This window comes from Rutilus rutilus (genome assembly GCF_951802725.1).
Source record: "Rutilus rutilus genome assembly, chromosome: 12".
In the NCBI taxonomy this organism is placed as follows: Eukaryota; Metazoa; Chordata; class Actinopteri; order Cypriniformes; family Leuciscidae; genus Rutilus; species Rutilus rutilus.
This window is the reverse complement of record NC_140217.1, coordinates 20,250,657-20,277,912: the sequence shown is the minus strand read 5'-3', so window position 1 is coordinate 20,277,912 and position 27,256 is coordinate 20,250,657. Positions and strand designations below refer to the sequence as shown.

Genomic DNA, 27,256 nt, shown 5'->3' with positions numbered 1-27,256 from the left:
TTTGTTTTGCATTATTTGTTTGCATATGGCACTTGGTTTGATGTTTTCAATGAAATTCAGACATTTTTAAATGTGACTTACTAGTGTCCAAATAATTTACTGTATGTAATATGAATGGTACTGATGTGCTTAATGACAGCCATTATGTTCATTTGAGTGAAAATTCCCTACTGCTAATTAGTAAAATAATTTTTTTTTAAGATATATATATTTTATTTAAAAAAAAAAAAATGTATTTGACAAGAGTAAATTATCTTATATCAGACTTTACATATATATTTCTGTAACCATGTACAAACACAAGTCACATTCCTGTCACAAAACAGTTAACAGTTTAGAAGTCATGGAGGTTTTCTAGAGCAGCACATCGGTCACACATCAAGGGAAATCCAAGGCCATAAGCTCCAGCGTGCTTCTGGGAATGTGAAGGCTTGAGAGGTAGTGTGAATGTCTGACAGTGAGAGAGAAAAAAAAAAGACCAAATCTTAATCATTAAAAAAAAGATCACATTAAAGAATTGCAGTATATTTTTTCTTATTTTAAAACAGAAATTTATTTTCAAAGTACAACTTTAGAATGGCACATTCATGAATCTTGAGACTCCAAGCTGTACATGGACCAAATTCAAATACCTGACCGAGTGCTGTTTTTTAACTCTCTCTGATCTACAGATTGAGCGCAGAGTGGGCAGGTAGTCCATGGAAAGAGCAGGTTTATTACTGTGACAAAAGACCTTTTTGCTGGAGATCAGTATGGATACAATTTCCTTGCGCTTCTGGACACCACTGTAAAAGAAGTCAAAATCACATACCACCACACACAGATGAAGTTAAAGCTTCATGTAAACATTTAATACAACACACACCTAGGTGCACAGAATTTGCAGAGACACAATTTGAGGGTTTTTTTGTCAGATGGCAGAGAAAGGGCACAAATTATTTTTTCCCATCTCTCTGAAGACAACTTCTCCCTCAACCTCGCAGCTTCCGTCCAGATCCCAGAGAGTTCAGTCCGGCACTGAAGAAAACCCAAACCTTCCACAATGGCCAATATCTCTGAGGAATTCTCAAAACATTGTCCAATCTGCTCCTCTCTTGGTAAGTCCAATAAGCTATCCTTCAGTGTTGCACCCATCCAACCAAGAGGTTCCGGTTTGCTATGTCCAGTTCCACTGAGAGATGGTCTTTGTAAATAAGCATCCAGAAAAGACATGTTGTCAAAAAACTTTGCAATGCACACCAAATGCTGAAAAACCAGCATGAGTGACTTGTCTTGTCCATGGACATCTGTTTCTGAAGACAAATGATTAGTTTGCTTTGAAGGAACTGAGAAAAGTGCATGGTCTGAATGTGGGTAAGAAATATTTTTTTCCTCACAAGATGACAAACGTTTTTTTCCTCTGCATGTAGAGAGACTGTCTGACTTAACCTCTTGTACATTTGGAGAGGTCTGTAACATCAAGCCTTTGACTGGCTTTTCTCCTTTAGTCTTGGGCTTTATTGACTCTTGCTGATGCGAGGATTGAGATGTGAAATGTGGAGAAAATAATCTTTTGATGTTGGAGTAGAGTAGACCGCCTCCCGTTTCCTCTGCCAGGATCTCCAGACATCTGCTGTTTTCCAGCTCAGTCCATGATCCACACTGTGTAATTTAAGACCGAATACACACATTAGGTCTAATACTATGAGGCCTAAAAGCTCTGAGACTATCAGCATAAAGTGTGGTCCACTTTAATTTATTAATGGCAAGAACCAGGGCCAATTCTAGGATTTCAATATTAGGGGGCTCCGCCCCCAATGAGGTCATGAATTTTTTTTTTTTTTACATTTAATATATTGTTTGCATACTAGGGTAGGCAGGAACAATACATACAGTAGGTTCTACACTACCCATCAAGTCAACCCCCTGAAAATTGAATTAATTTCAAATAATTTTAACTAACCATATCATATTCATTAATATTCTTTTTTAATATAGACAAACTAGGGCTGTCACGATGTTAGATTTTTCACACCACGGTTATTGTGGCCAAAAGAATTCACGATATCGATATATCGCGATATCTATAGAATCTATGGCAAATTTTTGTGAAGGAAGACAAGCATGTGAAGTTTATCTGGTTTCAAACTGAAGCCAAACACTGTCTGAAGGTTTCCTGAAGAACTGAAAAGCTCTTAAACCTGTTGTTGCACTGGCGCCAATAAAGTCATGCAGATAGAAGATTTGAATAAAAAAATCAAGTGCAAATACAAATACAAAAATAAGATGAGTAAAGAAAACGGGGTTCTTAATTTTAATAATCACCCTTTATTAAATATATGAACACAGAAACCCCCTGTTAACAGTTAATGTCACGTTTCCCATTCCATGATGACTAGTAAAATAATAGCCGCGTCATGACAACTCCAGGTATTGCACACCGGACACGCACTTTCTCAGTTTATGGCCAGCAATATCATTATGCTTAAGGACATTATGGAATTGAGATAATGTCTGTACTATGTTATGATTATACTGTACAATTAAATACAATAGTTGCCGAGTCTGTGATCTGAACACTTTTTTCTGCACTCTGTGTCGCGGCAGGATTTTGAACAAGGTCCTGAGCCGTTGCTGGGCGACGCGGACAGACGCCGAATAGAACCGCGCTGTGCTTCTCGTCCGGTGTGTGTACACTCATACAGAATGTGTTCGAATTTTAAAGACGTGGCGCTGCGCTATTCGTCCGGTGTGCGACCACCTCTAAGGTGCTGTTTTCTTTGAAGCCGAAGAACTCTGTTGTTAATACTGGCGAGCTCAGCTTACTTTTTTCGGGTGTGGACAGAGTGTTTCACTCTAGCTGCGCGGGCGCGGACGAGCGCTGCGTCTAGAAAACGCCAATATCGCCAATACCGGTATATTGTATTGCTCTAAATTAACACGATGTCGATATTTCATGCTTTGAATATCACGATTATCGTCAATACCGGTATATTGCGACACCCCTAAGACAAACCTTTTATTACTGTAATTGTCTAGATTGGCAATATGCTTATTAGCTAGATTAGCAATTTGCCCTGTGTTAAACCATTCCTTTTTTTTGTTTTCCATTTTTTTTTAAATAACAGCACATTGATCTATCCATTTGCTGCTTCTATAAATCAAAGTGACGTGAAAAAAAACACAAATCCCTTTACTCTATAAGGCTAATAAATGTATGCCACAATCAACCGAAGGGTCATTAACTCCACATGATGTTGTTATGTCGTTCACTCTGATAAGCAGTTTAATTAAATCCAGTGACTGAATGCTGTCTGTCACTGATTGCATCTTTAATAATTTCTGTGCATTACTGCATGTTAATCTAATGCCACAGCCACAATAATTTTCAAATGAAAATAACATTTTCTAAATTGTCTTCATAGGTGTGAAGCGCTCCATTTTTGCTGGAGAAAAACACGCTGAATAACGTAGACTATAAGATGGGGAGGACTTGAAGCCTGCCGTCATATCCATATAAAAATTTAAAGGGGACTGAGGCAATCACAAATTTGTTTACAGATTACAGAGCCAATCACAATTTTTTTAGAGGAGCTGGGTAGAAGCCCAACTAAAAATGGCCCAGTGATGCCCCTGTCAAGAACCACAAAGGAATAGTTCAGCTAAAAATGAAAATTCTCTCATCATTTACTTGCCTTCAAACGATCTCAGATATAAGACTTTCTTTCCTCAGATGAACACAAAACATTGATTTGTAGAAAAGGATAAAAAATAATATTTAAAACTTTTTTATGCTTGACAAAATGTAAATGTGTTGAGAAGCTCAAAAAAAGATTTGTTTGTGAAAGAAAGTGACACATCTGGGATAGCATGAGGGTGAGTAAATGATATATGATGATATAGATATAATGAGTGAGGTTTACTCGCACAGCTCTTACTAGCTGGCCTCCGTTACACTCAGCCCCCTAAACCTAAAATACTCCCATCCAGGTCATGGCACCAATGTAATCCCTTAGGTCCTACTTACCCCGCTCTGTGCGGGCCTAGACAGACAGACAGACAGACAGACAGACAGACAGACAGACAGGTCTGGTTCGCTATCTTTGTTGGGGCTCTCCATAGACATAATGGTTTTTATACTGTCCAAACTGTATATTCTGTCCCTTTACACTAACTCTACCCATCACACAAAACTTTCAGCATTTTTACATTTTCAAAAAAACTAATTCTGTATGATTTATAAGCTTGTGTACCCATGGGGACCTCAATGTAGGTCCCCACAGTGACACGAGTCCCCATGCTTCCACTGATCTATATAAATAACTGGATTGCTCATTGCATTCTAAACTGCCAGCAAACAGTGAAGCAACAGGAAGTGTTCAAGTGGCCATATTCGTATTCCCTACCGACAGAGGGCATTCATTGACTTACAGCCCAAACACTAGGGCTGTAATCAACCAAAGAAAATCTTGGTCGACTGAAGTTTTTTGAAGTTGAAAAAATTACGTTAGAAATAAAAACGTTAAAACAATTAGCTGCGCACTGTGCGCAGTACTTGGTAGCCTTGTTGTCCGCCTAAATGAATTATAAATAAACATAAAAAACTAGTATGCTATTTGCAGTACATTAAATCGTTTTTGACCTAATTATTTTGCACTAAAATGAGTCTGACACACGAGTCTGTCGGCTCTGTCAGCGTTGCATCACGTGCACCTGTGCAATATCATAGCCTATGATTTCCAAAAATAGTACTATGTTGTCAACTAGTGATATCATCACAAGAACTTTTGAGGAATATGCAACATAATTTAGACAATTGTTTTTGTCATATGTATTATAATAACTGACAGACTCATTTCAGCTGCTCTGTGCAGCCGCTCTGTGGAGCTCAGCTTTGCGGCTGAGACACGAATAGACTATTAACTTGCTGCCACACTGCCGATGTCTTTGTTGACATGGTAGAAGAGGACTGACTGACTATGAATTAAACACTCTCACAATTAAATAAATAATATTCAGCAAACCTTCTAGTAGCCTACTTTCTTCAATCTGTCTCTCTTCTCCAGTGGGTTGGGCTAATCCAAAAGAAGTGAAAACAAGGGGGGTGTTCTGAAGACAGACTGTTACCTGTGAAACAGGGGTGCTCTGAAAACACCCCCATTAGCAATTAGTGCTTTCCACCTGATGAAATGAACGCGGCAAAACTGATGAAATGCACACGGCAAAAAAAAAAAAAAAAAAAATCGACCAATCAGAATTTTGGTCGAGCTAGAACGTATCGACCAAATAATCGACTAATCGACTGGGAGATTACAGCCCTACCAAACACTGACCTAAAAATCACCCGATTTGCAGTATATCAGAGGGAAAGGATTTGTTTTTAGGATATGTATATAAATAATTGTTACTTCAGACATTATCTGTAATGTTTATGGACTTTTCAGGCAGGATAAAGATCGGAAAGCTGCTTTCAGGTCAGGTGATAGAGCTCTTTATAGTGCTGCTAGAGAGGAATTAAGGATGCAAAGAGGGACTACAAAAATAGGGTAGAAGATCATTTCAGACGGCAAACCACGACAGGTATGGCAGGGATTCCAGCACCTAACAAACTTCAGAGGCAGCAGCTGTGTAGCTGGAAACAGCTCGGCTCCACTGGCAGAGGAACTGAACTACTGCTTTGCTCGTTTTGATAAACCACAGCTGCAAAAAACTACACCACCTCAGCCTACAACAGACCCTGGTACCCCCCCACTCATTGTCCAGGAGCATGAAGTGAGGCGGGTGCTTAGAACAGTGAACACACGGAAAGCTTCTGGCCCTGATGGCATCCCAGGGAAGGTGCTCAAGAGATGTGCTAATCAGCTCTCAGGAGTCTTCGCAAACCTCTTCAACCTCTCTCTGACACAAGCTTCAATTCCATCCTGCTTGAATCCCCCATACCAAAGAAATCAGCCACGGATAGCCTCAATGACTATCGCCCTTACACCGATCATCACAAAGTGCCTTGAGAGGCTGGTGTTGCACCACCTGAAAACCTGCCTCCCCTTCACTTTTGATGAACATCAGTTTGCTTATAGAGCTAACCGATCAACTGAGGATGCAATAGCCATAGCTCTCCACAATGCGCTGTGCCATCTGGAACATCAGGAGAGCTATGTGAGGATGCTTTTTAGTGATTATAGCTCAGCCTTCAATACTATCATACCGGACATCCTCTTTAGCAAACTCACAGATGTGGGCTTTCCTTTACTCACCTGTAATTGGATCAGAAATTTCCTGACGGACCGCCCTCAGACTGTTAAACTCGGTCCCCATTTCTCTTCCACCCGCACGCTCAGCACTGGCTCCCCTCAAGGGTGCGTGCTGAGCCCAATTCTGTACTCTCTCTATACGCATGACTGCCGCCCAGTCCATCACCAGAACAACATCATCAAATTCGCAGATGATACTACAGTGGTGGGTCTAATTTCAAAGAGGGATGAGGCTGCCTATAGAAATGAGATCCTGAGATTGTCAGAGTGGTGTTCAGCCAATAACCTGACACTAAATACCACCAAAACAAAGGAAATCATCCTCGACTTTAGAAGGCACAGGGCAGACCCCGCTCCCCTCTACATCAATGGAGACTGTGTTGAGAGGGTTTAAACATTCAAATTCCTTGGCACAACCATCTCAGCAGACCTCAAATGGTCAGCCAACACCACAGCAATCATTAAGGCGGCACAGCAGCGCCTTCACTTCTTGAGAGTGTTAAAGAAGAACAACCTAAAGGAGAAGCTGCTGGAGACCTTATATCGCTCTGCAGTGGAGAGCCTGCTGACATACTGTATCTCAGTATGGTACTGTAGCTGTACTGAGGCAGAGAGAAAGGGAATACAGCGGATCATTAACACCGCGCAGAGGATCATTGGCTGCCCTCTTCCCTCCCTGAAGGACCTTTATAACTCCAGCTGCCTCAACAGAGCCCAGAACATTGGGAAAGACCACTCTCACCCTGGTTCCCACCTGTTTAAACTGCTGCCCTCTGGTAGCCGCTACAGATGCCTTAAGTCAAGGACCAATAGACTCAAGGACAGCTTTTTCCCCAGAGCTATAATTACACTGAACACACATATGCACTGAACACTCGGATGCACTGACATCTTACACAGTACAATATGTATTTATGTATCATATTTCTGTGTAATCTCCATTTCTTTATACCTTGTCTAGTACAGTCTTGTATTTCTGTGAAATATCTTCACTTTTTGTGCAATGTTTTTTATATTCTCATTCAGAGCCAGAAGTCTACCTCATATTAGGGCATTAATCATTTTGACAAACTGTGGCTTATTATTAAGTCAAGTCAAGTCAAGTCAAGTATATTTGTATAGCGCTTTTCACAATACAGATTGTATCAAAGCAGCTTCACCGTATTAAATTAAAATAATACAACAAGGTTTGTTTCTAGTGGAATTTATTGATTGATCAAATTAAATATCCCCCAAATATCCCCAACTGAGCAAGCCAAAGGCAACAGTGGCAAGGAACCGAAAAACTCCATCAAGTGACCTAATGGTGACCTAAAACTCCATCAGGTGACCTAATGGAGAAAAAAAAAACTTGGGAGAACCCAGGCTCAGTCGGGGGCCAGTTCTCCTCTGGCATTTATGAACTAGAGACCGGATTTAACTGTAAGATTAAAAATATTATATGAATGCCTGGCTGAAGAGATGCGTCTTTAATCTAGTTTTAAACTGGGAGAGCGAGTCTGAGCAATGAACAGTAAATGTGAAAATGCTCTCCCTCCTTTGGTGGATCTGGATATCCTAGGTATGACCAAAAGCTTCGAATTTAGTGATCTTAAAGAGCGCAATGGATTATAGGGCGATAGAAGATCCATTAAATAGACTGGAGCTAAGCCGTTTAGGGCTTTATAAGTCAGTAGCAATACCTTGTAATTAATACGGGACTTTATAGGTAACCAATGTAGTGATGTTAAAATCGGTGTTATATGATCATATTTTCTTGATCTAGTAAGAACTCTAGCGGCTGCATTTTGGACTAACTGTAGCTTGTTTATTGAGTATGCAGGACAACCAGCTAATAAGGCATTACAGTAATCTAGTCTCGAGGTCATGAATGCATGAACTAACTTTTCTGCATCAGAAACTGATAGCATATTACGTAGCTTAGCAATGTTTCTAAGGTGGAAAAAGGCTGTTTTTGTAACATATGAAATATGATTTTCAAAAGACAGGTTGCAATCTAGTATAACACCCAGGTCTTTTACTGTAGAGGATAAAGTAACAGGACATCCTACTATGTTAAAGTTGTATTGTGAGAGGTTTTGTGGGCGGTTTTTTGAACCGATAAGTAGTACCTCTGTCTTGTCTGGATTTAATAAAAGAAAATTACGCGTCATCCAATCTTTTATATCTTTAACACATTCTGTCAATTTGGATAATTTAGCGTTTTCATCCGGCCGTGATGAAATATATATTTGAGTGTCATCAGCATAACAATGGAAACTAATTCCATGTTTCCTTATAATATTTCTAAGTGGCAGCATATATATTAAGAATAATAGAGGGCCTAACACAGATCCCTGCGGCACTCCATAGTTTACTGAAGTTATGATCGATTTTTCTCCATTTAAATAGACAAAATGGTAGCGGTCAGATAAGTATGATCTGAACCAGCTTAATGCTTGTCCTTGAACACCAGTATAATTTTGTAGTCGATCTAAGAGTATTGTGTGATCTATAGTATCGAACGCAGCACTAAGATCAAGTAAAACTAATATTGAGATACAGCCTTGGTCAGAAGCTAAAAGTAAATCATTTGTGATTTTAACAAGCGCAGTTTCTGTGCTATGGTGCGGCCTGAATCCTGACTGAAATTTTTCATAGATATCATTTTCTTGCAAGAAAGAGCCCAGTTGAGCGGACACAACTTTTTCTAATATTTTAGACGTAAATGGAAGATTTGAAATGGGTCTATAATTTGCTAGGTTATTATGATCTAATTGTGGTTTCTTAATGAGTGGTTTTATAACTGCCAGTTTAAATGTTCTTGGAACATGACCTAAAGATAAAGATGAGTTAATAATATTGATGCACTTCCAGGATCAGCACTTCCACTATAGGTAACACTTCTTTCAGTAGTTTAGTTGGTATAGGATCTAATAAACATGTTGTTGTTTTAGATGAAGTGATAAGTTTATTTAACTCTTTTTGTTCTATAGTTGTAAAGCACTGTAATTGTTGTTGCGGGGTGATAATTGAGGCTGAATTGACCTTTCGCCGGCCCCTCCCCCAAAACGGCCATTGTCCAATCACACATCATAGCAACCATTACTATGTGAGCAGGTCCGACAAACATTAGCAAGATGGTGAAGCGTGCGCCCACGGCGTTTGTAAATCGGATACTAGATACCCCGAGAGATTGTCTGGAGGAGTTGTGTTCTTTCCATTCCCAAAGCCGAAAACACAACGTGAGCGATGCCTACAATGGATAAAACAGTGTGGACGGCCCCACTCCCAGTTAAAGGAGTCATAATGTAGAAATTTCACTTTTCCACGAGAATCAATGTATGTTATGATTGCATAATGATTGTACACTGGCCGGGAAGCCGATATTTAAAAGTGAAGCGTTTGTTTACCTCAGGGTTTGTAAAAAAGGCCACGTGCACGCGCACGAAAAAACGAGATTTTGATTTCTTCCCCCTCTTGACGTCAAGACGGGGGAGGATATACCAAATATGGACACCGCAAACGTATGCCGCGGGAAGCCCGCCCCTCTCCCCCTCAGATTCAGTTTAGTCGACTCGAGAAAGATGGAGAAACCGAGTGCACACCTGAGATGCTCTGTGGTTGACTGCCACAAACAACATGCAAATGTGTTTTATCTACCAAAAACGGACGAAACTATCAGGGAACAGTGGAGGAAATTCATTTTTAATGACGCTGTCCCAACAACTCTTTCAAGTGGCGTATCGTTAGGTGTGTGCGCTAAACATTTTACACCGGAATAATTTACAAATTTGGGGCAATATCAGGCGAACTTGGCCTCGAAGCTCCGTTTGGGAAAAGGTGCCATCCCAACCATCAGGGACTTGCCAGAAATTGAAAAGGTAAGACTGTGTTTTTATTGCTCTACTGTGGTTAACAAATAGCAGCTAACTGCTAATGCGGCTATTGTATGTAACGTTACCTTCGAGGTAAACACGGGGAATGGACTCTACGAATGCTAGCCACATCTTTCCACTTTGTTTTACACTAGCAGCTACAGTAGTGACGGTACAGGAGTCCATGCTCAGTGGCTAAAACTGTTTAAATGCAAGTATGAAAACAATATACCACTAAACATTATTAGCCAAACTCATGCAAAACATGCAGTTTGAAAATAGCTTTCAGTTAGTGGGGCTTCTGTAAGAATGTATCTGGAAATGGTGTATTTTTTCTACGACCAATCAACGCGCCCCTCATTTGCATTATTATAATGACCGTCCACGACAGCCAAAACATCGCATCAGATCTCGCGAGACAATAATGCCTTTAGAAATAAGGGTCTGAGGGGCTCTGTGTTGATTTTTTTTCCACTTTTCTTTTTTAGAAGTGCCTGAAAGACTATAATAGAGCATTGGGTATCCAAGGTAACACAACATTATGACTCCTTTAAATGTGTCGAACATTACGAAGCATAAATACGTCTGCTGGCTGTGGTGTCGATGGCTACTTAAAGTTTTTTTTTGTTTTGTTTTTCTGATCTGAAAACTATCCTATCTGTTACTCAAAAAACATAAAATTGTCTGAACCGCGAGTTTTATGATCCGTTGCCCCACTAATAAATATTATGGTCTCAACCGCGAGTTTTGTGATCTGTTGTCCCCCTAATAAATATTATGGTAAGTGCATTATGAAAGACAAGCAATGAAAGTTATTTAGATGCAAATTAAGGCTATGTCTGGTTAAACAGTTATTGTGTGATTTCGTTTATTGTGCGTTGTCAACTTGAAGCATGAATTTGAGAAAGAAAATCATTTTTGGAAGAAAATGCACCAAGTACTTTTGTCAATGATATAAGTTATAGCTAAAAGATTGTAAAAGCTTTCAGTTCACCCTGCCTAATTGTAGTTGAAAAGTCAAATTAAGCTTGATTAATGATATACTGTGACTGATCAGATAAACTACAGCATCGAGAATATAACTCCCATGTGTTTTGCAGCATTTAAAATTTTAGTCATAGTGTGTTATGCGGAAAAAACACACATAATAAATTATTGCTGACAGCACTTTTATTTTCAGAGTTTTTTCTTTCACACAAAAACACAACAGTGAGTGTCTTTCAATGCTTTTAAACACTTGTTTTCTTGTTCTTTGTCATATCACAAATTATGTGTATGAACACCGGTAAGCATTAGCCTCGATAGAGACGTAGATAGTAGTCGTGTCTCCTTCATTGCGTATTTTTATATTTTGAATATATCCCTCCACTGCATACTGTAACCCCTTTTGCCTCGATCTGGAGGATATCGCGGAGGTATTGCTCCAAAAATGGTCACTGACACGCACGGGTATACCTCTTCCCGTCATGGCAATCTGTCGCGCTGGTCGTGTTTGACCATTTGTTTGTCGGACGTAGCAACAGTAACTAAGGGGGGCGGGGCTCGGCGAAAGGTCAATTATAAGGCGCGATTGAAGATTGAACGTTTACAATTGTGGTTCTGATGCTTTCTACTTTCTCAGTGAAGAAGTTCATGAAATCATTACTACTAAACTGTAACGGGATATTTTGTTCAGGTGACGCTTGTTTATTTGTTAGTCTAGCCACGGTGTTAAATAAAAACCTTGGATTGTTTTGGTTGTTTTCTATTAGTTTGCGGAGGTGCTCAGCCCTGGCCGCTTTTAGGGCCTTTTTATAACGTGACATACTGTCTTTCCACGCGATTCTAAAGACCTCTAAATTAGTTTGTTTCCATTTACGCTCTAAATTACGGGTTTCTCTCTTTAGAACACGCGTAGTATTGTTGTACCATGGTGCTTTAATTTTCTCTGACCTTTTTTAATTTAATGGGTGCAACAATATCCAATGTTCTAGAGAGAATGGTGCTCATAGTGCTAGTTAGTTCTTCTAGTTCATCTGTTTGTTTGGGTTCAGGCGGCAGCAGCTGAGACAGATCGGATAAGCAATTTGAGAAATTATCTACATTTACATTTACATTTACATTTAGTCATTTAGCAGACGCTTTTATCCAAAGCGACTTACAAATCAGGACTAAATTAAGCGAGTCATCATGAAGAGGCAAAAGACAACAACAACGCAAGAAGTGTTCAGAATACGAAGTTCAGGCATTATTCAGAGTAGCATAAGCATGATAAGTGGGATTTTAAGGGAAAGGTTTTTTTTTTTTTTTTTTTTTTTTTTATATGAGTTTAGGTGCTCATGGAAGAGATGGGTTTTCAGCTGTTTTTTTAATGTTGTCAGGGATTCAGCATTCCGGATGAGGGTGGGGAGAGTGTTCCACCAGCATGGAACTGTGAATGAGAATGATCTGGAAAGTGATTTTGTGGCTTTCTGTGATGGAACCACGAGACGTCGCTCGTTGATTGATCGTAGGCGTCTGGTGGGGATGTAGGCTCGTAGGAGTGAGTGAAGGTAGGAGGGAGCTGAGCGTGTGATAGATCTGTAAGCAAGCGTCAATGCCTTGAACTTGATGCGAGCAGCGAGAGGTAGCCAGTGCAGAGAGATTAACAGAGGAGTGACGTGGGCCCTCTTGGGCTCGTTGAAGACAAGACGAGCTGCAGCATTCTGGATCATCTGAAGAGGTTTGGTAGCACATGCTGGAAGTCCGGCCAGAAGAGCATTGCAGTAGTCAAGCCTAGAAATGACCAGGGCCTGGACGAGGAGTTGTGTTGCTTGCTCAGTTAGGAAAGGCCTGATCTTCCTGATGTTGTGCAGCGCAAACCTGCATGATCGAGCAAACCTGCATACCTGCATGATCTATGGTGGATGGGAGGATTGTTCTGCCTGGTCGATAACGCGGCACAGCATGACATATTACAGCAGTACGTAATATGCAAGTTACCATGTAATGGTCAGTAACATCATCACTTTGTGGAATGATATCTATATCGGTTGGATCGGTTCCATATGATATAATTAAATAGAGTGTATGATTAAGACGATGAGTTTGTCCAGTGACGTTTTGCTTGACCCCAAAGGAGTTTAATAAATCTGTAAATGCAGCCCCTAACGCCCCTATTATTATTATTATTATTATTATTATTATTTATTACTCATATATATATATACAGGGAGGAAAATAAGTATTTGAACACCCTGCTATTTTGCAAGTTCTCCCACTTAGAAATCATGGAGGGGTCTGAAATTGTCATCGTAGGTGCATGTCCACTGTGAGAGACAATCTAAAAAAAGAAATCCAGAAATCACAATGTATGATTTTTTAACTATTTATTTGTATGATACAGCTGCAAATAAGTATTTGAACACCTGAGGAAATCAATGTTAATATTTGGTAGCCTTTGTTTGCAATTACAGAGGTCAAACGTATCCTGTAGTTTTTCACCAGGTTTGCACACACTGCAGGAGGGATTTTGGCCCACTCCTCCACACAGATCTTCTCTAGATCAGTCAGGTTTCTGGGCTGTCGCTGAGAAACACGGAGTTTGAGCTCCCTCCAAAGATTCTCTATTGGGTTTAGGTCTGGAGACTGGCTATGCCACGCCAGAACCTTGATATGCTTCTTACAGAGCCACTCCTTGGTTATCCTGGCTGTGTGCTTCGGGTCATTGTCATGTTGGAAGACCCAGCCTCGACCCATCTTCAATGCTCTAACTGAGGGAAGGAGGTTGTTCCCCAAAATCTCGCAATACATGGCCCCGGTCATCCTCTCCTTAATACAGTGCAGTCGCCCTGTCCCATGTGCAGAAAAACACCCCCAAAGCATGATGCTACCACCCCCATGCTTCACAGTAGGGATGGTGTTCTTGGGATGGTACTCATCATTCTTCTTCCTTCAAACACATTTAGAGGAATTATGACCAAAAAGTTCTATTTTGGTCTCATCTGACCACATGACTTTCTCCCATGACTCCTCTGGATCATCCAAATGGTCATTGGCAAACTTAAAACGGGCCTTAACATGTGCTGGTTTAAGCAGGGGAACCTTCCGTGCCATGCATGATTTCAAACCATGACGTCTTAGTGTATTACCAACAGTAACCTTGGAAACGGTGGTCCCAGCTCTTTTCAGGTCATTGACCAGCTCCTCCCGTGTAGTTCTGGGCTGATTTCTCACCTTTCTTAGGATCATTGAGACCCCACGAGGTGAGATCTTGCATGGAGCCCCAGTCCGAGGGAGATTGACAGTCATGTTTAGCTTCTTCCATTTTCTAATGATTGCGCCAACAGTGGACCTTTTTTCACCAAGCTGCTTGGCAATTTCCCTGTAGCCCTTTCCAGCCTTGTGGAGGTGTACAATTTTGTCTCTAGTGTCTTTGGACAGCTCTTTGGTCTTGGCCATGTTAGTAGTTGGATTCTTACTGATTGTATGGGGTGGACAGGTGTCTTTATGCAGCTAACGACCTCAAACAGGTGCATCTAATTTAGGATAATAAATGGAGTGGAGGTGGACATTTTAAAGGCAGACTAACAGGTCTTTGAGGGTCAGAATTCTAGCTGATAGACAGGTGTTCAAATACTTATTTGCAGCTGTATCATACAAATAAATCGTTAAAAAATCATATATTGTGATTTCTGGATTATTTTTTTTTAGATTATGTCTCTCACAGTGGACATGCACCTACGATGACAATTTCAGACAACTCCATGATTTCCAAGTGGGAGAACTTGCAAAATAGCAGGGTGTTCAAATACTTATTTTCCTCACTGTATATATATACACAAGCAACTCTTTCTATGTTCTTTTTCTTTATTCTTTGTCTTAAGCTTAAATATTTTAATTGTACATCACTTCATATTATGTATATTTTTATTTATTTATTTTTATGTACCATGCACCTTATGCAGAAGCTCTGCAATTTCGTTGTATCTTGTGTACAATGACAATAAAGAAATTCTAATTCTAATAAGCGATATATAGAAATCGTTAAGATGGGTGTCTACGGCACACTGCTGAAAGATAACTAAACTAACACAAAATAGATTTCCTAATGAATGTAATGTAGTGAACAGGAGCCCCTTTCATCTGCTGTGATGAAAAGACAAAATTTCGATAGGACCCTCAACATAGAAATACCACAAACAAATGACCATCTGAGCCAGGATTGCCATCTGTGAAGGGCCAGAATGAGTACACCAGCGTCCCATTGATCACAGACTAATCCCGTCACCAATTGTACTTTGTTCACTCCAGTCCTTCATCCCTGAGACCAAGGTGTGAATGACCATGGATTCTCTCAAGGCCATTAAACTTGTTTTGGCTAGTTGACCTCGTTATGTGGCAGAACAAAGAAAGGTCCCAAAAGAAAGAAAATCTCTACACACATAGGCTTGAAGCCACAAAAATGGACAGAAAACTGAAAGGAACATGTCCTATACACCCCCTTTTTCATCCAGGGAACTGTGCATCTTTACCTCTTTCCAAAGGCCTTGGCATTAGGTTGTTGTTTATAGATGAGATTGCTGTTTGTGTAAAGACTGCTGTTTGTGTAAAGACTGCTTATCTAGGGCCAGCTTATAACAGAAAGACACGTTAGAAATGTTATCTGTATTCATAGTAAATGCTTATTTAGTATTCATACGATCTTCTAGAGTAACCACAATAGACTTCCCCATAACACTGCTTATTACCCATTCATTGCTTTGTCCAATCTGTTATTCGTCTGCTTGGCATTCATGCCATACATGTTTGTTTACGTAGTAGTTCGTATTTTCTGTTTTGATTATCGATTCTTTAATATCTTAGAAGTTTAGTCATTCTTTTTAGTAGTATCTAGTAAGTGTGGTAACTTACTCTTGTATATCTTTTTGTTCAATAAATTCATCATATTGCAACTGTGTTATTCTTGTTGATAACCAAAGGCTCTACAAGTTTACCGTAATCTCCCTAAAATCCTTCAGAATTAGAACATTATAAAATAAAATAAAATAAAATAAAATAAAATAAATGCAATCCATGACCCCTTTAAAACATGGAAGGATAGTGGTGAACCATCCTCTTCAAGGAAGAAACGCGGATACTGAATTTATTTGTTACAGACTGTTTACTTATCTTTAATAATGTTAGAAATTTATATTTGATTTATATAGATTTCTTTTCATTTTTCATCTGATAAATATGACAATAACCACTTCAAGGCTGTTCCAGAGATACCAACACACTGTCTGAGCCTCTCAACTACTATGCAGTGATCGACAGTATCAAAAGCAGCAGTAAGATCTAAAAGAACCAGTACAGAGCATTGAGACCTGCATTCAGAAGAGCAGTTTCAGTATAATGCAGATGGCAGGTAATTTAGAAATAGGACTAGTGTTGTCACGATACCAAAATTATTGTTTCGATACCGATACCAAGTCAAGTATTGCGATTTCGATACTTTTTCGATACTTTTCCTGAAAAGGGAGAAACACTCTCAAATATCATTGCTGTGCTTTATTTTAAAACCGGGACAACATTCTAATCATTTAACACTAATAAATGAACATATGAACAGCAGATATATTAAACAATGCAATACAATATTAGAGCAATGACATTCAAGGTACATTTTTTTTATAAATTTAACCGCATTATCTCATTTATCATAAGAAACATAAGAGCTTTATCTTGATTCTGAACTTTGAATAAAAATATGAACAGCGATTATATTAAACAATGTTTAATATTGGTAACATATGATAAGCCTCATTGGTGATATATTTGACATGTGGGGAGAGAGTTGTGGAAGGCCTATACTTCATGTTAAACATAAATATATAGCAGCAAAGACAACGTCGGCAGTGTTGACGGCAAAATAGGCTACAGAATAATTAGTTTTGTATTGAGAGGTGCAATATTTGAAAATCGATAATATTTTTTTTATTACATTTATATTGTATTTATGTCAAAACTTTCAAACATCAAAATGTCATTTATTAATATGTATTCGTGTCAAAATGACATAGAAACATCTTTTCCTATTCTATTTTGCCTGGGAACGCTTCCAACACGCTTGCGTGACGCGTGAAAAATAGGCGTCGGTTCTATTTCTAGCATGCACGCGTTTTCCGCGCGTCTCGAGCTGCGCCCAGACGCGTGTGTCACGCAGGCAGTTAACATGGGAGCCGAAATAAAAACGGACACGACACGCAGCCAGTGTGTCGCCGGCCTTACAAATCTGGACCGCGGTCATTCTTAGAAGTATCGATACTAATAAATGAAGGAATCGTGACGTTTTTAATTTCCGATTTACTTTTGAAGTATCGGTGCACCGCGCAACAGAGCAAGGTAGGCAACGTCATCTTTTTCTACGAGTCGTGGACCACTTGTGCTCGCACATGTAGCCATCTCGCTGTAGTGTTTTGTCACATGACACTGACAGCGGCAGGTTCTTTGCTGCGTGCGTCAGGAAAAAAAAACAGACGTCCATAGGGAGGCGTTTTTTTTTTTTTTTTTTTGTGTATCGATACTGATAAATTTAGGTATCGTGACGTTTTTAATTTCCGAGTATCGTGATACTTTTGAAGTATCGGTACACCGTGCAACACTAAATAGGACTATAATTTTGGGGCAGGGATGGAATTTGAAATTACATTTTTAAATAAAGCAGTGGGTACCACATCCAGAGGACTAGAGGCTGTTTCATGAGATCTAGTTTAGTTTAGTGAGATTTTCTAATGTTATCGGAAAAAAAATTCTCCAGGGTTATTGGCCTAAAGATACAAGGTATTTGAGAGGAAGGAGGAGGATTGAGGAATAATGCTCTCAAATATTATTATGACCGCCGCTAGCGTAGCTAGCGAAAGCGGTCATATAGGGATTGTCAAAGGTTTTTTTTGTTGTTTGTTTTTTGTCAATCTACTGAATTTTCCGTCAACGATACCAGGGACACCGAAACACCGGGGAACATGAAATTTGGTGAGCATGTAGCCCCACTAGACTTTTACGGAAAAATTTCGTTTGGTCCCCGGGTGCCACTCCCCCCCCGCGCTGGGCCCCCCCCAAACCCAAAAAAATGCAGTTTTTCCTAAATAACTACCTGAACCGTGGCACCGAGGATGAAGAAATTTGCAAAGTATGTTGGTCTTAAGGGCCCACATCAACCTAGCCCATAATCGATTGTCAAAGTTTTTTTAGTTTTTTTTTCCCGTCAATCTACTGAATTTTCCGTCAACGATACCAGGGACACCGAAACACCGGGGAACATGAAATTTGGTGGGCATGTAGCCCCACTAGACTTTTACGGAAAAATTTCGTTTGGTCCCCGGGGGCCACTCCCCCCCCGCGCTGGGCCCCCCCAAACCCAAAAAATGCAGTTTTTCCTAAATTACTACTTGAACCGTGGAACCGAGGATGAAGAAATTTTTATGGTATGTTGGTCTTAAGGGCCCACATCAACCTAGCCCATAATCACTCATTTGTGATTTGCGCCCCTCCCATAAAAAATGAAAATGCAATATTATTCTGCTTTAATCGCCCCTATCTTCAGTGGAGATGTTCAGAACTGCACCATATTTCATGTGTATGATTAACTTGACATCCTCTGGGGGTATGCTAAGTTTCGTAGAATTTCATCCATGGGGGGGTATAAAATAAATTCATTTATGTGCACATTTAGTGACTGTACACTCATCGGCCTGTAGATGGTGCTGTTGAGCGAAGGGTTGCTGGTTTAGGATGATACTGTCACACACACACATGCAGGAATATAAACAAACGCAAGCATGCACACACACTGACATCCACACGCACAGACACACACCCATACACACACATACAAATCCACATGCACAGACACAGACACACACACACAAACACACATGCGCACACACAAACACACACACATACACACACACACAGACAGACATGCACATACTACTACTTTTTTTAGGTATATACATAAACACGCAATACAGCCAAATTGCTCCATGTCATTTATTTTTGTGGAAAGCCAGTGCAGGCCTGAGCGGCGGTCATATTTTGTACCGCCATGCGGTACATCTAGTTTATCTTACCCCCCCCCAAAAAAGAGAGTAAACTGTTGCATTCGTCAACTGAAAAAATTTGGACAGTAGGTGATGGTGGAGAGACAATGTTATTTATGAGAAAAATAAGTAGAAAAGTAGTAAAGGTTTTGATTAATAAATGTCAATATGGCTTACTTTGAGTGTATTCTTGAGAATTTGTAGTTCTGTTCTCCCTCCACCACTACAGACCCAGAGCTGAAGCTGGAGAATACTCCGTCTGATATCCCCCTTATTCTGACACAACAGAAAAGCCAAGTCTTCTGGATCAGTCCTCATGTTCTCTACCACACACAGGCACTGCAGATAGCTCCTGATGGTTTGCTGAGTTCAAAATTATACATATCATTATTACTTCAAATAATTATGCAATTAATCGAAAATAATAATAATGCCATGTATGAGATAATTGAAACAATTGCATCAAAATTTGCTACTGTGACATTAAAAAAGGTGAAGAGTAATTTACAATATCTGCGATGTTGGTTTTTCTCACCAATGAAGGAGTTTGGAAATGGATTTCATCAAAATGCCCCTTAAGTCTTCTACCAAAAAATGGGTCTGTAAGTAAGCAACATTTTAAAAAACAAATATGCTTAACTGCATCTTATGCCTTAAACTGTTGCTCACCATTGGTTGTCAGAATTATGGGTCTTTTGGTTTTTCTCATGAAAGTCCTAATAGCTGCAAGAAATCCAACATCTTCAGGAAAAATGACATCAACCTGGGTGGACATATTTAACATTGGAAGCACACTTAAAAAAAAAAAAGTGTGAACAAATAGAAAGGAGTTCTATTCCTATTCTAATCAGCAAATTTAGTTAGTTATTAATCAAATAAATTATTTATTAATAAACAATTAATTTAAAAACATTGATGATGCTTTCATACTCAGTCTGCAAAGCAAAGATACAATTTCACTCTACCTCCTCAAATAGAATGAGTGACATGGGGTTTGATTGGCTCTGCCCAACTGATGTAGAATTTTTAGAAGAACATGTCAACTCCTTATCTCCTTGTCTCTTGTCCTTAAAACCAGACCTTGTACTTTGAAGTCTACCCGGTTTCAGTTCGACAGCTGTTGTAATCAGATTTGTAATGAATAATCAAAATAATAATGACAATTGTTTATCTATGTTTATTATTATTCAGAGTCAGACATTATACAATGTCTTATACAATGCTTACTTATTTTACCCAGACAAAGCATATACATCTATTAAATAATTTAGTGAAACAGGCCTATTTTTCAAGTGCTTATAAAACATGGTTAAATTAGTCCAGTACACTTACCATGAATACAGCTTTCAGGTCCATCAGATGTTTTACCTACAGATTTTTTGCTACTCAACTTGAAGAAGTGAGTCAGTTTTACTGGTTGTGGTTTACCGCTTAGACAGGAAACACTAGGAGAACTTGAAGTCTCCTTAGATGAAGTAACCTTTCGATTGGCTTCATCGCCTGTGGAAAAAGGAGAGATGTAGTCAATGTTAAAATATTCAGATTGAATAAACAGAATTATAATTATCCCCTTTCGGATAGGTCGGGCATGTGAGAATCCATGAGACACTTTGTGCAAGACAATATTAACTGATGAACCAAGAATTCATACTGTATCAACTAAAACGTTCACTCACAAGGAGGAGCAGGATTTATTTTGCTTTGGTTAATGATTTCAGGTTTGAGGGTTTTAATTCTCTGTATGTCCACCTGATGAGACTGAGTCGCTTCTGTCAGCTGTGATAGAATGAGACGACCACAGCGCAGGACTGAGCTATTCACCTCAAACACCTGTGTGACCATGGAACAGAGGAAGACGTTATTATGGCTGGTTTAACAGACATTCAGGATTATGTTTATTGTGATACATGCACTGATAAAATGAAAACATATTGCGCCGAGACCTTGAATCCCAGCTCCTGTGCACAGGCATAAACAGCAGCCGTTTTTCCCACTCCTGATGGACCGATCATGAGCACTGTGTTACACAGCTCTTTCTCATGGTCCATGGATACAGTATCACCCTCAAAATCACCACAGTCCCACGACTCTATTGGAATAGAAGCTTTTACACATATTTCTGTAACAGAAAAATACAGGCTTCACAAATTTAATATACATATTGTTGCAATAACTGCAAGTTCTCTGGCAGTTACATACCATTACTGTTTTCTTTTTTCATCCTTTCTTCTTGTCGTCTTCTCCTCTCCTCAATGTCTGCTCTTATTTTCCATTCTTTTAACCAGCTGTCATTAGAAGAATGAACAAAAGTAGATGCAGTTCTGTTTGTCAGTAGTGTCTTGAATATTAATCATTTAAACCATTATTATTGTGAGTAGTAAAATACTTATCAGACATTTCTATTGTCAGTGACATGATATGAAGTTCCCCTAGAACAGTGGCTCTCAACCTTTTTGACTTCATTATTGCCCACAACAAAATACATATTCCCCCACCCCCATGTAGGCCAATACATTTCGTTTCGTTTAGTAATAAAATTTAAATAACATTTCTAAATTCCAAAATTTTAAAAAGCAGAATGTTCTTCAGGGTTCCCACTATTTTTAACCAATGAATTTACATGGATTATTCCAGTCATCTGCAATTTACTTGATAAAAAAATTTTTTTTTAGGAACAATTTCTAAAAAAAGTGTAATTATTTGCTGAGGCCCTCTGATTCAGGTCATCCCTTTATAAATGTGCCTTTTGGGTAATAAACCCTAATTGTGAAAGGAATAATTCAGCCCAAAAATATATATATATTCTGTCATACACAACTTCATTAAAAATGATTTTTTCACCCTAGCTCACAAATCTCATTCATACTTCCTTACATTCAAACCTGCCGCATTCAACACAAGAAAACCAGTTAAGTTTCAGTGCAATTTCTTCTACTCCTCGACCTTCTTCTGTAGCATTGTGTGCTATGCTTCAGCAGTATGCAAACTATATGAAACTACATGCATATGTTTGGTTTCATTTGTTAAAATTAGTTAACAACTACATTAGTTATCATGAACTAACAATGTACAATACTGCTATCATTTATCATAATGATGATTTCATCATTTACTAATACAACAATTTTAAGATCAAAAGTTGTATCTTTTAATATTAATTAATGCACTGTAAACTAAAATGAACATGCAGATTTTTTTTTAAATTAATAAAGGTTAATACATTATATAAGAATATATTTTTCATTGTTTGTTCATGTTAGTTCATGAATGAGCTAATTTTAATAAATAAGATCTTATTGTAAAGTGTTACCAAATGCATCATAAACGCAACAGGTTTTAACAGGACAATTTCAATGAATTACAAAAATTTAGATTTTCTACATACAAAACTATCAGACTTACCTGTGACATAGCACACAAGTCGTATGGACTAATTTAAGTGACTTGTTTAGGTCAATTTGTAAAGGACTACGCGACTGCGCACATATATATTAAAACGTGCATACCTATGGACTAAACACGTGATAGGCATGTGCACGCCGTCGCCGTTTTCACAGATTCATGTTTTTGAAGTTTACATGGAGATGATCACAACTTGCACCTTGGAACCCATTTCAGAGTTTGCGTTCTCGAGCCACCAAACACTGTTGTCGTGCAAATTAACGGCCAGAACACATTAAAAGTTTTCTGTTTTCAGTTAAAACAGTGTCGTGTAAGTGGCCCCTAAGTTAATAACTAACGATCTTTGCAGCGGAAGTTAATCTAAAGTGAACTAAAATTAATGCAGTGACATTTTACCTGTGTAGTTGCCGTACTGATGCAGAGTTGCCAATGATTTCACAAGACTGTTGAGGGTTATATTTATCTGTCCAGAGGACATCCTCCTGTCGTAGACAACTAGGCCACAGGTCCTGATGAACAGACTTATTCTGCATTGGTTCAGTGACAACAGCACAGAATGCAGTTTGTTGCTGTCTGCGTTTTGTTCGGCTCAGTCGGTTTCTGCATTTTGTGTGAGAGTTCGTCAAACTATCTGAAAATTGCTCACAATCCAACTTAGCAGTAGAAATACTGCCTTTGTTTGTCCTGCGACTTTTGTATGTCCTGTCACACGTTTGTTCTTGAACCTCTCGTTTTCTCTTTCTCTGGACAGAGGAAGCTGAAGGATGCTTGGAATCATCCATTTTTTCTGCGCCTGAAAATGTGTGGCAATACAACATAGAAAAACTTGGATCAATAAAAGTAAAAAAACAAAAACCTGTCACAAAACACTTTGCAAAAAGGCACATCCCACATCCAAACAGATTAACAGTAAATCAGTAATTTGTTCTGATGATTAGCCTTGATTACTATAGTAGTAGAAATTTTTATTTGATTTAAACTTCTTGGTCGCATATTATTGGTGAAGCCATGGCCTGCACAGAACTTACAAAAGATGTGCTGGATCTCATTGTGAAGAGGCACCAATAAGGAGAAGGGTACAAAAGTATTTCTAAAACATTAGATGTGCAATGGAATAACGTGAAGGCCATCATTAACAAGCGGAGACAATGGGCACCACAATGAAATTCCAAAGAACAGTTCACCTGTCAAAAATGTATATAAAACAACAATGAAAACTTATCAATGAGGCTGCCAAGAGACTTACAGTAACATTAAAGGAGCTGCAAGAATATCTGGCAAGTATTAATCACTCGCTGCATGACAACAATGTCCTGTTTTCTTCATATGGGCATGGGGTAGGGTGGCCAGACAAACACACACACACACACACACACACACACACACACACACACACACACACACACACACACACACACACACACACACACACACACACACACACACACACACACACACACACACACACACACACACACACACACACACACAAATAAGCCTACTTTTTGCCAAAACCATATGGTAAAATGTTTTATGGTCTGATGAAACCTAACTGACCTTTTGCAAAGAAAGGTTCAACCGAGTATTAGTTGACATGTGTGCACAATTGTGCAACCAGGATAGTTATATTGATATGGATATTGATATTGTTGGTAAAAACGTCTATTTTCCTACCCAAAGCAGAACTCTCCAACTCAGGTGCAGTTCTCTTCCTCAGGAGAAGAGTGAGAAACCTGTGGATGGGAAACTCCAAATTGAGTATCTGAATCTCTTCCAGAAACTCACTGCTGATTTCATTGGGAAATTCATTTCTCCAGCCAGACACCTGAGAACAAAAATAAACTGAGCAAATTATTCTACTACACTAAATAATCAACAATAATCAGATATTATCACACATAAATTTGTTGTTTTGCGAATACGGTTTAATTGTGCTGATAAATGTCAAGGTGGTCAAACCTTTTAGAGGACCCCGTTTTCCAACACAATATTCAAAGTCAAACTCAGTATTTTTACTGAAATCGAGATAAATGCAATAGAGAGAGAGAGAGAGAGAGAGAGAGAGAGAGAGGGAGAGAGAGAGAGGCTACTTTTATGTCAGTGAAACAGCTTTAAGCAGACTCACCATTTCCCTGAGGATTTTAACATTTGTTGGTTCTCTACAGATGTGCTGAGTCCGAGGCGTGATGGGAGTCAGGGCTTGGCCACTTTCATGATGTTTTGTGCTCTCTGGGATTTGTCCAATGTTGACTTCTGGCTGATCCATCAAACGGTCCACCCTCACTGGTAAACAGCTGGACAACACCTCTTTATCAGCTGCAGAATGGTCAATGGTTAATGGCTTTAAGCTCCTGTCTTTTGAACCAGCAGGAATGGAGACAAACCGCACACCCATGTTGCTGCTCATCCTCTTTAATGTCAGTTTATTGCGTTTTAGAGATCCCTTTGTAGATACCTCGTTTTGCATTTGAGAAAATGTTTGCACTGTTTGAGAATGGTGTCCTTCTTTTCTTATGCTTTCTGTGAGAAGATCTGGTGATGTAGGAAGATAAACTGAATGGTCTTTACCGTCAGTAACGTCAGTTATAGCAGCATCTGCAAGTAGTTTTTCTTTACAGTTAATGAGAATAACGTCACAAGATGCATTGGACTCCGAGGTCTCAGCCATGAGAGTGCGACTGTTTACGCAGTCAGTAAAATGCTCCAAACCTTTGTGTGTTTTTGTTCGTTTCAGCCTGTTTTGATTTGTTTGGGGTGCACCTGGGTTTTGCCTTTGTTGTTCGTCTCCAGGTGCTCCGCACTGAAAAGTCCTTCTGTCAGAGTTCTTGATTCGAGTAGGCTGAGGTAGAAAGAACGGTGTTTCCATGTTGCCACAGATATAATGCATTCATACAGTAAACACTTTTAACTGCAACAAGCAGCAGTCAGCCGTTGTATCTTCATATCATAGTTAGCCTAACAGTTCCCATTTCTTGCTTTGGATAAAAAGTCATAGCTCTACATTAATGAAGATTCCAGTGCGCAATTTGTGCCTAAAATCACGGAATTCATCCAATATTATAGATTTATCGTATGGTCCAAGATCCCGGTCTAATAATAAATTTCGCGCCCAGCAAAAATGGGCAGGGCTGCGTCATCGACGTCTCTCACGTATGACGTTCACTCCGCCGAGTCCGCCCATTGGATACGATTGCCACGGAGGCGTGGATTCACGGGTGCAAAAACTACTTCCAGTTCAACGTATAAAGATACGAAAAACAAAAACGAGTATTTACTTGTAAATTAATTGTTGCTCTAATATTGTAAATATTGTTTTCGCGTGAAATCATGGTGTATAGAATGACAATAACTTCCAAAATAGGTGGTCCCACTGAATTTTTGAATTGAACACATCTAGTTAAAATACATTTAAACCGAGCATTTACACATCTTTAATTTGTAAATAATTTTCGTGTACACCAAACTTGTGCATTTTGCAAAGAAAACAAATTGAAGGAGTAAGGATGCTGTATCTGATATACTTTGGCATGTACAACATCTGAACATTATAATAGCAACAAACTATTATATAACCACATTACCAGTAGTAACATCGGTTTGACATGACCTACAAATTATTCCTGATCCTCATTCTAAATGGCATAATGAGGTTTGTTTACAAAGATTTATGAAACAAGGACTTCTTGTTGCCCAAACACAGGCAGCTCTCCTTTCACAGGGTGTGCATTATATTGCTGATTAAGAAGAAGAGAACTGGGGAAAAAGAAAAAAATATATATACACAGAAAAAGCCATTCTAAGATGGAAAGATCTTAACACCTCACATGTGAGACAAGAAGCTGTTGACAGAATGCAATGTATATATTGATTGGTCCAATCTAAAACCGATAAAAGAGCATCTGTATGTTATAAAAAAAAAGGAAATGCAAAGCTGTTTAGCTTTCAAATCCCACTTGAGAAACCTGAATATCACAACTTAGGGTCCATGTCAACAATTCTGAGTCTACAGCCACTGAATAAGGAGTAACACAAGTGCTACAATGTGCTAAATATTCACTGAACGCACAGTGGTTAAAAAAAGTCAAAATGTGTACGGAAAATATTGATTAACAGTACTCCCAATTCTACAGTAACTCACTTCTTTTCAGAAAAAACTAAAGACTATTCTACACATGACTGCTGAATTGATGATGGTTTATGACAGACACTGCACTGGAAAACAAAAATTGCATTAATTCATTCAAAAGCACTTGCGTCAGTTCTTAATACCAGCAGCTAACTCACAATCGAGTCTCAAATGGGCTCCTTATTTATAAATGAGCATATGGGCAGATCAGAAATAGAACTCATGTTCTAAGCCACAGAAGCACTGCTGGCTGAGTGTTCTAGACCTCAAAACAATAAAATGATTTCAAATGGTTCAAAACAGAGCTCATTGATTCTGTTCATAATTTTTCTTGTAAAACCAGCTGTTGTCAGTCTGAGACTCCACTTTTGGTGCGTTTGCCATGTAGTGAAACACCCGAGGACACTGCGTGACCATTGCAAGTGGCATCTGGCGACTCCTGCCCTTCCTCTAGTTCAGGAAGTGACTCCTCTATCTCCTTCATACGGGCCATGGCCCGGTCAATGGTTGCTATGGTGACCAGGTTGAAGTCATGCAGGTTGACCAGGTGAAGGAGAAAGTTCCGACACAGATTTCTGCGAATTATGTGTGGCCCGTAGT

The 27,256-nt window shown here is 39.1% G+C and overlaps 2 protein-coding genes across 4 annotated transcripts in view; both read right to left on the bottom strand.

Moving 5' to 3' along the window:
* Positions 1 to 200: 200 nt before the first annotated feature.
* atad5b (ATPase family AAA domain containing 5b) lies at positions 201 to 25,669 on the bottom strand. 3 transcript variants are annotated; one of them, XM_084426268.1, is made up of 14 exons: positions 24,656 to 25,669; positions 24,205 to 24,355; positions 22,927 to 23,323; positions 21,328 to 21,413; positions 21,072 to 21,247; positions 20,805 to 20,958; positions 20,461 to 20,628; positions 20,094 to 20,245; positions 19,798 to 19,891; positions 19,664 to 19,728; positions 19,306 to 19,491; positions 866 to 1,641; positions 633 to 785; positions 201 to 451 (listed from the first exon to the last, which is right to left on the bottom strand). In XM_084426268.1, the coding sequence occupies exons 1-14, from the start codon at positions 25,415 to 25,417 to the stop codon at positions 379 to 381; spliced, it is 3,393 nt and encodes a 1,130-aa protein (XP_084282394.1). In that variant the 5' UTR covers positions 25,418 to 25,669; the 3' UTR covers positions 201 to 378. The 3 variants fall into 3 exon arrangements, with proteins under 3 accessions (XP_084282394.1, XP_084282395.1, XP_084282396.1); XM_084426269.1 differs by having other exon boundaries at positions 21,072 to 21,217; XM_084426270.1 differs by lacking the exons at positions 201 to 451; positions 633 to 785 and having other exon boundaries at positions 1,253 to 1,292; positions 1,377 to 1,641; positions 24,656 to 25,668.
* Positions 25,670 to 25,937: 268 nt separating this feature from the next.
* Positions 25,938 to 27,256, bottom strand: part of suz12b (SUZ12 polycomb repressive complex 2 subunit b) — a 29,575-nt gene continuing 28,256 nt past the window's right edge. The window contains exon 16 of the mRNA XM_084425930.1: positions 25,938 to 27,256. This exon is cut by the window's right edge and continues 50 nt beyond it. Coding sequence (XP_084282056.1) covers positions 27,006 to 27,256 — 251 coding nt within the window. The 3' untranslated portion in view covers positions 25,938 to 27,005.

Bases quoted from the DNA above. Each gene is read 5' to 3' on its own strand.
- atad5b (XM_084426268.1), bottom strand. From the start codon at position 25,417: ATGCATTATATCTGTGGCAACATGGAAACACCGTTCTTTCTACCTCAG. The intron at 1,642-19,305 runs GTAAGCCATATT...TAAATTACACAG, and splicing joins TTCTCAAGAATACACTCAAA to TGTGGATCATGGACTGAGCT. The intron at 452-632 runs GTATTTGAATTT...TCTCACTGTCAG, and splicing joins AAAAAACAGCACTCGGTCAG to ACATTCACACTACCTCTCAA.